The 12,442-nt window shown below is 36.4% G+C and overlaps 2 protein-coding genes across 2 annotated transcripts; both read right to left on the minus strand.

Moving 5' to 3' along the window:
• Positions 1 to 460: 460 nt before the first annotated feature.
• On the minus strand, positions 461 to 1,296 carry LOC109192644. Its single transcript, XM_019343345.1, has 2 exons — positions 586 to 1,296; positions 461 to 493 (listed from the first exon to the last, which is right to left on the minus strand). Exons 1-2 carry the CDS (start codon positions 1,294 to 1,296, stop codon positions 461 to 463), a joined length of 744 nt encoding a protein of 247 aa, XP_019198890.1.
• Positions 1,297 to 7,536: 6,240 nt separating this feature from the next.
• LOC109192650 lies at positions 7,537 to 11,955 on the minus strand. Its single transcript, XM_019343350.1, has 5 exons — positions 11,125 to 11,955; positions 10,978 to 11,035; positions 10,306 to 10,389; positions 10,073 to 10,208; positions 7,537 to 8,681 (listed from the first exon to the last, which is right to left on the minus strand). The coding sequence occupies exons 1-5, from the start codon at positions 11,777 to 11,779 to the stop codon at positions 8,403 to 8,405; spliced, it is 1,212 nt and encodes a 403-aa protein (XP_019198895.1). The 5' UTR covers positions 11,780 to 11,955; the 3' UTR covers positions 7,537 to 8,402.
• Between the last annotated feature and the right edge of the window lie 487 nt (positions 11,956 to 12,442).

The raw sequence follows: 12,442 nt of genomic DNA on the forward strand, positions 1-12,442 counted from the left end.
TCGTTGTCTTGCTCCTCGTATAATATGGTTTCTTACGATTGGATTCCCTTTTCTTTGTGATCTTCTTTTTGCTCACTGTAGGCTGCTCCCCAAGACCTTCATTGCCTCCATGATGCACAGGAGCTTCAACCTCTTGATGCACAGGAGCTTCAACCTGTTGATGCACAGGAGCTTCAACCTCTTGACTGATTCCATGGTGCTGCTGCTGCCCAACCTCTTCATGAAGTCCATGCTGCTGACTCACTCCATGCTCCTGCTGCCCAACCTCTTGACTCACCCCCTGCTGCTTAGTGATGTGGATGGGGATTTGTTTAGTGGAATAAATCACCTTCTTCTTTGGCTTCATAAAACAATACAATACTGTTAGTTACAAACCATGCATATATTAAAATACTGTAAACAAAAAATTACCTTTTGCTTTGGATTAGATGGACATCTCCTTGAATTGTATCCAGCTTGCTTACAAAGGGAGCAGTGCAATTGTATATGCTTTCTTGAGACATATACTCCATCCACACTCAACTTTGGCCTCTCAGGCTCATCCTCACCCGCAGATTTCTTCCTTAGCTTCTTAGGCCTCCCAACCTTGGCAGAATAGATAGGGGGCAGTAGAGGAGATTGGGCACTGATTGGCCACTCATCTGGACCAGCCATAGGGTTAATTGAGGCCTTGTATATTTTCAGATAAGTCTCCTTTGAGTAACATGGATGTACAAAGTCATAAACTGCTCCATTGCCATTCTTTTTCCAAATAGCACACACAGCATGCTTGCATGGAAGGCCAGTGAGATCCCACTTCCTACAAGAGCATTTTTTGTTCTCCAAGTCCACCTCTTGTTGGTCTCCATACAGATGTTGGACTTCAAACTTAAAAAAATCACACTGGGTAGCCAAATATCTAGCAGCTTGCTTCTCAATTTGCTTCATTTTTCCAACAATTTTTGGACAAATAACTGAGTTCCACCCAGCTGCCTTTTGTCTTTGTTCGAAGAATTTGGCCATTAACATTTTTCTAATTGTTTCAAGACAGTCAATAATAGGCTTCTCCCTTGCCCCAAGTAAAGCTGAATTCCATGACTCACAAATATTGTTCACCAACATGTCTGAATGGCTAACTGTTGAGAAGTGGGATCTAGACCATTCCTTAGGATCCTTATCACCTAACCATTGATATGCTTCTTCATCTAATTCCCTAAATTTGCTTAAAGCAGTACTGAATGAAGTCTTAGTTGTTGCCCTAGCACAAGCCCACAGACTATCCTTCAGTGCTCTGCCTTGAAACCCTGCCACTTTCATATTGGAATTGATGAGGACACGGCCCAAGTAAATTAAAATATCACTATGTCGGTCCAAAAATATAAAAAGAAGGTCCTAGAATGCTCATTGAACTTGATCATCATTGAAATGAAGTCATATAATTAAAATGTAGTTATTTTAGTTAATTAAAATGCATTTATGTTAAATTTAATTAGTGACCTTTTGTTTTCTTTATTTCTATGTTACTAGTTCAAGGGAGATGAATGTTCTTTAATGCCTTGTAAATAGTTTTCTATAAAAAGGAGGCTAAAACATCATCTTTGGGGGAGAATTTTTGAGATTGAATCAAAAGAAAATGTTTAGGCATTTTTGTTGTCTCTCTTGTGTTTTGAGAGATGTTCTTTTAGGCTTATCAAGATAATACCAATCTTGTGGTGCCATCCATTCCTTATCACCTAAGACCAAGGTGTGGCGGAAATATCTTTATAGAAAAACACAAAAATAATCCCATAACCAACCCCTACATCAACCAATTCCATCTCCAACACTCTCAATTCCATCTCTTGGTTGATGTAGGGGTTGGTTATGGGATTATTTTTGTGTTTTTCTATAAATATATTTCCGCCACACCTTGGTCTTAGGTGATAAGGAATGGATGGCACCACAAGATTGGTATTATCTTGATAAGCCTAAAAGAACATCTCTCAAAACACAAGAGAGACAACAAAAATGCCTAAACATTTTCTTTTGATTCAATCTCAAAAATTCTCCCCCAAAGATGATGTTTTAGCCTCCTTTTTATAGAAGACTATTTACAAGGCATTAAAGAACATTCATCTCCCTTGAACTAGTAACATAGAAATAAAGAAAACAAAAGGTCACTAATTAAATTTAACATAAATGCATTTTAATTAACTAAAATAACTACATTTTAATTATATGACTTCATTTCAATGATGATCAAGTTCAATGAGCATTCTAGGACCTTCTTTTTATATTTTTGGACCGACATAGTGATATTTTAATTTACTTGGGCCGTGTCCTCATCATTCCCTCACTCTTCGAGATGATTCGTCCTCGAATCACACTTGCCTCGGTCAAATGGAAATGAGTAATTATCCGACCATATGACTTTAATACCTTCACCAAGGAGAGTGACTGATCCCGCGCTTTGTAGATCATGGCATAACAATACCATTCCTTCCAATTGGTTTTCAACCCTTGTATCACATTCATTAACCTGCAAAGAACTTAAAATAAAGTTTATGGAGTTCTCGAAATCTTCTCCCTCATTCTTTCTCACAAAGTTCAAAAGACAATTCTTCCTCACGTTCAGTTTTTTTCTCAATCTCTCCTTTTTCACCCAAATATTTCTCATCTTTGTTTTCACACTCTTCTTCACTTATTTTTACATTGTCACTCATTTCTTTTGAGCCCTCATGATATGACAAGGAAATAGATGTCAAATTCTTGACCTCTTTCTGCTGCAATTTTTCTTCAATTATTTTGGCATGGTATAGTAAAGTAAACAAACACTTGCACCCTTGAGGAAGCATTCGTGCAATCTCCTTTCTAACACCATACACAAATCTGTTCTTGGTAATTGCAGTTGGCTCAATCACCTCATCTCGGATCATCAAATCTCTTAACTTGTTGTAGAATTCTTCCACACTAAGTGATCCTTGTTGAAGTGTATTTAACTCAAAAGACTCCATGGATGATGTGAAACAATGAACAATAACTAGAAAATACAAGGGATGACAACACAAATCTGGACAGATTTTAAGGGTGGCTTTGATGAATTTTCTGGAATGTTATGGATGATATTTTGACCCAAATTTTTTTATGGTTAGCAAGAACTATGGGTTTTATTCAACCATAAAAATTTTCAGGGCAAAAAGATAAGTGGAAGTATTTTTTTCCAAACTTTTCTTCTGGACTGGACAGGAAGAAAATTTCTGGGCAGAATCTTACGGTTGTGTTGAATTCAGCAATTTTTCTGTGTTTCTTGGAATATGATTTTTGCACAAAAATTTCATGAAACAATATAGTGGTAGGTTGGGTACTTCCAGAAAAAATTTCAACACAATTGGATATGTGGAAGTATTTTTTTGGAATTTTTTTTTTAGAAGACGCAGGCTGAAAATTTACTGCAGAAACAAATGAAACAAGAATTGATTGGTAGAGTGTTAACCTTTTTTGTGTGAGGAATGAACCCAAAGCTCTGATACCAAACTGATGTGGATCTTTAAGGATGAACTCGAGAGTCGATTCACCAAAGAATCCTTTGATTGCCCGATCTTTTCCTCACCAAAACAGCAGGAACAACAATTATGGTTTGAGAGTGTTGGAGATGGAATTGGTTGATGTAGGGGTTGGTTATGGGATTATTTTTGTGTTTTTCTATAAAGATATTTCCGCCACACCTTGGTCTTAGGTGATAAGGAATGGATGGCACCACAAGATTGGTATTATCTTGATAAGCCTAAAAGAACATCTCTCAAAACACAAGAGAGACAACAAAAATGCCTAAACATTTTCTTTTGATTCAATCTCAAAAATTCTCCCCCAAAGATGATGTTTTAGCCTCCTTTTTATAGAAGACTATTTACAAGGCATTAAAGAACATTCATCTCCCTTGAACTAGTAACATAGAAATAAAGAAAACAAAAGGTCACTAATTAAATTTAACATAAATGCATTTTAATTAACTAAAATAACTACATTTTAATTATATGACTTCATTTCAATGATGATCAAGTTCAATGAGCATTCTAGGACCTTCTTTTTATATTTTTGGACCGACATAGTGATATTTTAATTTACTTGGGCCGTGTCCTCATCAGGAATGTAGGTGCCTCACACAAAATCTGTGCTCTACTCCAGGTAAGACTGCCACAAAAGCTGGAATTAAGCCCTTTTGTTTATCACTTATAAAACAGAAATCCTTCTCACAGTGGTCTAAAATCTGCAAATCATCCTTGAGTAGTCTTAGAAACCAACTCCAAGACTCCTTGTTCTCACCTTCTACAATAGCATATGCAAGGGGAAAGATGCAGTCATTAGCATCCACAGAGACAGCAGTAAGTAACATCCCACCTGTAGAACATCTCAAGTGACATCCATCCACTCCTATGAGGGGTCTACAATGCTTAAAGCCTTGTTTGCTAGCACATGTACATCCTTAAAAATCTCTTCTGCCCAGATCCATCAGCCAAATCTCTGTCCTTGACAATACAAGTGGTGTGTGGGTTTGTCCTTATGATTTCATCATGGTAGTTCCAAATCTTCTTGAAGTTGTCTTCATCATCACCTAGTCTTTGTTTCTTAGCCTTCCAAATTGCCCTATAGGCTTGTTGATTACTAAGATAGAAACCCTCTTCACTGCTCACCTTATCCCTGAATTTTTTCATCATCCATTCAGGATGGTCTTTTAATTCCTTACACCACCTCTTTGCAACAACACTTGCCTTGACTAAAGAGTTCTCCCAAACCCAACAACAACCTTCATGCACATCCACCATGTTTAGAATCCTCCAAGACAAAGAGTTCTGTACTTTCCTCAGTCCTATTCTCCAAGGACAACCATGTTGTGAACACTCAACTATAACCCTCTGCTTATCATTTCTAAGAGTTCTAATATCTTTCCCATTTTTTAAACCATAGTTTCTAATTGCTTCTCTGAATTGTTGCTTGGATGCAAAAGTCATGCCTAATGTAAACTGTGGATCTTGCATGTCAGTGGCAGGTCTAAAAATAGTCCACTTATTATCTTCATCACTGTCAGAATTCACTAATGAGGCATCATCAGAGAAGTTGATCTCATCAAAATCAGTTGTGTTTCTGTTTCTGTCAGGCTCTAGGTCAACCATGACACCATTACCATCTTCAACATCACTTTCAATCTTTATGTTTATATTCCTGTTCCTGTCAGGCTCCAGCTCAACCATGACACCATTACCATCTTCAACATCACTTTCAATCTTTATGTTTCTGTTCCTTTTCCTGTTCCTGTTTCTCTCAGATTCAAACACAGCCTTCTCACCCTTACCATCTTCCTCATCAGTACCACCATCACCACACTTCTCATCTTTGTTTAAACACTCAACCTCAAGCTCAAAGTCACTGTCCCATTCACCCTCAGATTCAAAGAAATCTATTTCTGTTTCAATAAAATCAGTAGCATCCACTGTTTCCACCCATATCTCTAATATTTTCCCCTCTTTGTGTGAATTAATTAGACAGTTTGCAACATCAAAGTCAGTTTGAAGTAAATTCAAGCTTTCAGTTGTAAAATCATAAATGTTGGCTCCTATTTCAGAATACCCTAGAGCTTTTATCTTATCCTTGAAGAACTGTATACAGACTTCCTTAGCATCCACACGTTCATATAATTCTACATCACCCCCCAAATACTTCACTTCACCTTGCCTATTTATAATTCCATTGTGAAATAGAGCAATTTCAAAGAGGCCAAGTTTATCTTCTGGAAAGCACCAAAATAGTAAAACATAAAGCAAAAGCATATGTCAGTATTACTAAACTACAAACTTCAATATATGCACATGACATTTCAAGAAAAAGATAAACACAGTGGTCCCCCCCAAGCAACTTTCTCAGAATATGTCTTTAATCTAACACAAATATACAACTAAAATGGTTCCCACATGTCATCTTCTCAACATATATAAAGCCCAGTCAGAGAGAATATCACCATTGCTACTTTACACTATACTCTACTCACATACACACAAGAAATACTCTGAAAAACAGAATAGTGCAAAAGGCTCCAATTTCAGAGTAATTTTTACAAGACTAAGTAAATCTTACTTGCTTCGAGAGTATTGGACGCATTACCCATTCCATTGCCAGAAGACGACATAGCCATTCGTCGTTGTGTTCAACTTCCTTCGTCTTCACCTTCGTTCGTCTCTGTTGTTGTCTCTGTTGTTCGCTTTAGGGTTGTGAAACAAATTAGGAGATTGACTAGAACAATACGCAGGTCTACTACCAATGGAGGAAGTGGAGTCGATTTGGTGGACCGGTTCAAGAACACGGTCCGGTCAATAAGGAGCCGATCTGGAAAAGACTAAATTGCCCCACCACTTTTGTGCCTATTAATTTTTCCGGTCGAATTTGACCGGTAAATTGGTCGGAAAGACCAAAATTGAGAAAAATTACATACTCAAGGTGCTAAATTGATACTTTTGAAAGTTAGGTGTGCAAATTAACAAGACCCCTATAGTCGTATGACCAAAATTGAAATTTTCTCTGTGCAAGTATGTGTACCCGCGAGCCGAACGGCGGGTAGGGGTCCAACCCACCCGCCCACCCGCGGGGTACATGATGTTGGAGGGCCTATACCCGTGGGCAGAACCACGGGTAGGGGCCTACCCGTGGGCCCACCCGCGGGGTACGTGTTGTGGTTTTCAAGTTCATGATTTTCAAGTTTGGCACTATATTTTGCAATCCATAATAACGTGATATATTCTGATTAATTAAAATATGACGTTTTATATAAGTCTATTTTGAATAACAATTAAAAAGTGAGTTTCACCTCAATTAAAAATCTTAACTAATAATTGGATATTATATTTTAGCATAGTTATAATTTTTTTTTTTTTCATGGATGAGATATCCAAGGGAATGATGCGATATAATAAGGCAATTGGTGCATGCATCTAAACCACACCCAAAGTATTAAGTATGTATGGTCAATCCTATCATGAGAATGTGTGACAAATATGGGATGACCCCAAAGCTAATTTCAAAAAAAGCTAGCTGGGGGAGCGTATATATTCTGGCACATGGAAGAATGGCATAAAGTATAAAGGTAAGGCATGGGCCAGCTTATGTCATCTTTGAAATCTAGTTTAATCATAAATCTTTGAGCTTCACATTTTCTCTCTAATTACCATACTTTTCTACTTCAATATTGAGCTTTGCCAATTGTCACGCTCCTTATGGAAGGAGCCTTGTGGGTGACATCACAGTGTGGCCCTCGCATTCCTTATCAAAATCCTCTCACATCCGATGATATGTATTTTACTTCTCGACTAATATAAAGTTCAAATTTTTAATTCAAAAGATAACTTAAGTGGTAAAAAAAAAAAATTTCGGATGACGATTTTAAGGATAATTCAAATTCGATTCTTACAAATGATTGTCTCCTGGAGTGAACATCATGGTTTACACAAATAAATAAATAAATAAATAAATAAAAGTTTATTTCTTTTTATTTAGTCATTTTAGGATAGAGAACACTTCTTTCAATATGTATGTATAGAAATTCAATTTCAATATACATATATAATACTACAATCCTTGATATACAAAATCCAAATTAAAAACACTCCAAATTCACACTAAAATATATATGGTACAAGCACATTCACCAAACACTTTGTGTTTGCCTAACCCTAATGCAATTAATTAGGTGGTAACATGTTAGAAGAAAACAAATATAAAGGTGAAGAAAGGAGTGTACATAAATCCATAGTCCTGGCTCCTGATGTTGATTGCATTCTCTTCTTTCCTTGTCCACAATCTGTTACTCAGAAATTAACTAAGTCGTTTGTGCACAATCTGTTATTCAAAAACCAATTGAACTATTTGTTTAGAATTTGCTATCCAAAAATTAATTGAGCCGTTTATCCATAATCTGTTACCCAGAAACCAATTGAGAGAATATGATTGCATTCTCTCTTCTCTTCACACCAAACAAATAATGGAGATGTGGTGGTGGTGGTCACATTGATGAATGAATGGCATATGCACCCACCAAACACATGCCCTTTACCCTGCACATGCTTCCTGTCCCCCCCCCCCCCCCCCCCCCCCAAATACCTCCACTACTCTTACATACATACACTATCCTTCCCTTTATTCATTTCCTTCCCTGCCCAAGTTAATCATCACTTTCACTACAATTAACAATATATATGTTACTACTACTCCCAAATCATCATATTAATTATATTACTGCTCCAAACTCACTCCCAAAAAGAACAAAATCAAATCAAAGCCCACTATTTATATATCTCTATGTTAAACAATCACCTATGTGGAATACATTTTCTTTTTCTTCTAAGTTATAATAATCATAATAATTATAATAATAACTTAGTTTATAATACGAGGGGTTACTAGACAACTGATGAGTGAGTTGGTGCGGTGGAATTGCAATTGAGGTGTCGAGGGCAAGTAGTGAGGTGGTCGTTGGTAAGGCCGGCGGCCTGCATGAACGAGTGGATGACGGTGGGGCCCACGTACCGGAATCCTATCTTCACCATGTCTTTACTTATGCTTTCGGACTTTGAGGTCTTCACCGGAATCTTGTTGCAGGCCTTGTACTGGGTGGCAATTGGTTTGTTGTTCACAAATCTCCACAGGTACTTGTCAAAAGACCCGAATTGCTTCTTCATCTATACATACATACATACATTAATAAGGGAAAATTAATTAGTCCCACAATAAGCAGATGACAGAAATGGTCTTTTAGCAATTATTAGCAGCACTTCACAACATTTAAAAAAAGGTGTCCCATGTTGGAGATGGTGATGTTACATACACAAGTTGTGTTAACTTCAACCAAATCAATCAATATAATATAATATAATGACTTTATGGTTTAGTGGATGTCCCATGTGAGAGGTTTGTACTGTAATAGAGTTAGTAGTACTCAGGGACGGAGCCAGAAAATATGTTGAGGGGGTGCAAAGAAGTAGGGATGGATTCAATGGCGGATTCATAAATTTTTTTAATGAGGGAAAAAAATTAAAATAAAAGAGAAAGTTAAAAAAAAATGAAATACTTAAGTATAACAATAAATATTGTTGGATATAGCGAAAAATAAAACATATTAAAACTTTATACAAATATTTATAGCAAAATATGAAACATAATTAATTTGATAAAACAATTCGAATATAAAACACATTATAAATTACACATTCCATTATTAATATAAAGAAAGTTATAAAAATATTTATAGCAAAATATGAAACATAATTAATTTGATAAAACAATTCGAATATAAAACACATTATAAATTACACATTCCATTATTAATATAAAGAAAGCTATAATGGAAGTTATATATATCATGCCAAAATTTAATTGTGTTAATCAAAAACTTGAAGAAGACTATGACATTGTCAATGCAAAGACTCAAACCCAGGCCATTCCAAAACTCATACACATTAGCTACCACCTTGTCTATCACAGCTTTTGTTTACATAATCTGTTTTATAATACTTATATAAATAATGTACTATATATACATATTATATACAATATAGGGTAGGGGTGGGGTGGGGTGAGGGGGGACAGCTGACCCCCCTGCCCCCCCTCTGGCTCCGTCTATGGTATTACTCAAAAAAAATAAAATAAAAAAATAAATAAAAAAATAAAAAATAAATAAATAAATAAATATATATATATATATATATATATATATATATATATATATATATATATATATATATTAAACATTATTCGTTTCAAAGTTGAGGTACCAAATTCGAGTAATGTTTATCGTTACGAATTAGAAGAAAAGTACAAATTATTTGCACTTTACAGCCTATATATGCTTCCTGCTATGGCATCATAGTGTGTAGTGATGGAGCATGTAGTTGTCACCAATCATGTTGGGAATGGTTTTTTTTTTTTTTTTTTTTTTTTTTTTTAAACTCCCATAACTTATAAGAAAGTGAATGGAAAAGACAGTTGAAAAGCAACTATCTTAGTTAATAGCTTTCATAAAGCATAATTAATTAATTAATTAATTAAATTGGTATTAAAATCAATGTATCACCTCCATAATTTTGATAGAATTGTCAACAGCTCCTCTAACCAAGCTCAATTCCATGCCATATTCAGTGCTGGTTGAGTTTATCTTCTTCTCTGTGTACTTTGACACAATTTCTGCATCAAATCCTGAGAAGGCCTCCCTGGATAACATTCATCAAAGATAGATGAAGTCAGATGAATAAAACTTTTTGAGTTGAATGAAGAACATGAAAAGAAGAGATGTATGTATAGTATTACCTGAAATCTTGCCTTTTCTTTAAGACTGTTGTCCAATCTGATCCAACTTGAGCACCAGTCAACACCAGTAATTCAAACAGCATGCTGCATATATCAATTAAATGAAGAGAAATGATTAATGAGCAATCTTTATTTTTGTTAAAAAGGACAATTTCATTAAGTGTTGGGCGGAGGCCGGTAAAATTCAGCATCCAATGTCTCAAAAACGTGTAGCCGTATAAAAAAATAAAATTGTAACTTCGTTACTATTATAGTTTTTGGCGTTGTGATAAGCACTTGATCTAACAAGTGATATCAAACCATGCCAAGGATTCAGTAAAGGCCAAGTTTAGCACCGGACTTCTCAAAATGTGTAACAGTATAAAGAAAAAAGTTGAGCATCCGCTACTACTAACTACTCTTTCCGTCCTATTTTGTGTCTGGTTCGGTTAATGATAATGCTTGACTGAAGTTATTTTTAATTTAATTTTTATAAAATTAAGTTTAGTATCTGTATATAAAATTTATATATTTAGAAACTATACTAAAAATACTATTAAATACAAAAAATCAAATTTTAAAAAATAAAAATTACTAAAAAACATAAATAAAGAATAAAGTGTTGGTTTGACCAATAAATAGTAAGTATGAAAAATAAAATGTGACAGAGGGAATGAAATTAATGGTACTCACTTGTCGTCGTGAACAGGGACTCCCCATTCTTCATCGTGGTATGCAACATAAATTGGGTCTGAAATTCACCATGATAGAACAGAGTTAATTATGTGCTCTTAAAATCATATAATTATGCAGAATTCTTGAAAAGAAATGATGTATTACCAGAATTGGCAGTGATAAAGCTGCATCTTTTTTCTTGATGAGGACTGGTAGCCGGCGGCGGCTGAGAGTCAGCGGCGCCGATCTTTCCATCTTCCAATTTGCCGGATTTGGTTCTTCCGTAGTGGGCAATTCGCATTTTCCGTTGGACTTGCATAATCGCGACTTGTTCCCTTCTCGCCGCCGCTATACTTCCGGGCGCTTCGGTTATCAAGGAAGAGGAGTATGCGGAGCATGAACTCTCCGTTTCCGGCGACGACGGGGCAGAAGCGGCGGCGCCGCCTTTCTTGAACTTCTTAACCAACAACAAGTCTGCTGATTTAGCAGTGCCCTTGGGAGTTAAAGCCTTGTCGAGGCTGGAATTCAGGCCGTTGGGATCATTGCCCATTCTCTTGACGGCCGGCTGTCGGGGAGATTTGATCTTAGGCGAGACCGGAGGCGTGGCGGCTGAAGGCTTCGGCCTAAGCTTAGTAGCAGACGGCGGCGATAAGGGCTGTAATGCGGCGGAAGAGGGTGGCTGTGGGGAGAGCTTTTTAAGGGAATTGCGACGCTCCAGTAGAGGAACTCTGTTGCAGTTGGGGTGCAGAACTGGACGGCCATTGATATGGGAGACATTTGGGGTCATATCTCCCTGCAATTTAGTCTTGGGGAAACACATCTTCAGGAATGTCAGAATCTTAATTCAATGAAGAAGAAGAAGAAGAAGAAGAAGAAGAAGAAGAAGAAGAAGAAGGTGAGAATGGGGAGCTATGGAAATAGAAATGGAAATAGAAATGCAGAGGAACAGTTCTCAGGGTGGTGATGTGCAGGATAGATGTACTTAAGGAGGTCCGGGAAGGATGTCGCTATTTATAAAGGCTTGGAGCAAGGAACAAATAACCTTGCTCAAACGCTTCATTTTTGCTATGTAACATGGAAACATGAAACAATAATTGTTAGAGCAAATACCAATTTTGGTCCCACGAGTATTAGCAAAATGACGGTTTTGGTCCACATATTTAATTTCTACCAATTTTCATCCCACGACTATTGTTTTAGTACCAATTTTCATCCACGACTATTATTTTAGTACCAAAATTCATCACGCCGATCACCCCTCTATCCAAGACATGTCGAAATCTAAAAATTTTAAGGGCATTTTCGTCCTTTTCAACTTAAGGCTCTAATTTGAGCATGAATAAAGGGATGTAAGCCCTAAGATCAATCCCAATTGGCAGTTCTCCTCCTCATCCTACTTTAATTTGAGGAGAAAAACTGCGAATCACGATAGATCTTAGGGCTTAAATCTTTTTATTCATGCTCAAATTGGGATCTTAATTTT

Source organism: Ipomoea nil, unplaced genomic scaffold, assembly GCF_001879475.1.
Source record: "Ipomoea nil cultivar Tokyo-kokei standard unplaced genomic scaffold, Asagao_1.1 scaffold1792, whole genome shotgun sequence".
Taxonomy (NCBI): Eukaryota; Viridiplantae; Streptophyta; class Magnoliopsida; order Solanales; family Convolvulaceae; genus Ipomoea; species Ipomoea nil.

What these genes read in the sequence shown, in the direction of transcription:
- LOC109192644 (XM_019343345.1), bottom strand. Translation starts at nt 1,296, where the DNA reads ATGAAAGTGGCAGGGTTTCAAGGCAGAGCACTGAAGGATAGTCTGTGG. An exon ending in CCCCTATCTATTCTGCCAAG is followed by an intron (nt 494 to 585) that starts GTTGGGAGGCCT and finishes ATATGTCTCAAG; the next exon opens with AAAGCATATACAATTGCACT.
- LOC109192650 (XM_019343350.1), bottom strand. Translation starts at nt 11,779, where the DNA reads ATGTGTTTCCCCAAGACTAAATTGCAGGGAGATATGACCCCAAATGTC. An exon ending in GTCCCTGTTCACGACGACAA is followed by an intron (nt 10,390 to 10,977) that starts GTGAGTACCATT and finishes TGATATATGCAG; the next exon opens with CATGCTGTTTGAATTACTGG. An exon ending in ATTCTATCAAAATTATGGAG is followed by an intron (nt 8,682 to 10,072) that starts GTGATACATTGA and finishes ATGTATGTATAG; the next exon opens with ATGAAGAAGCAATTCGGGTC.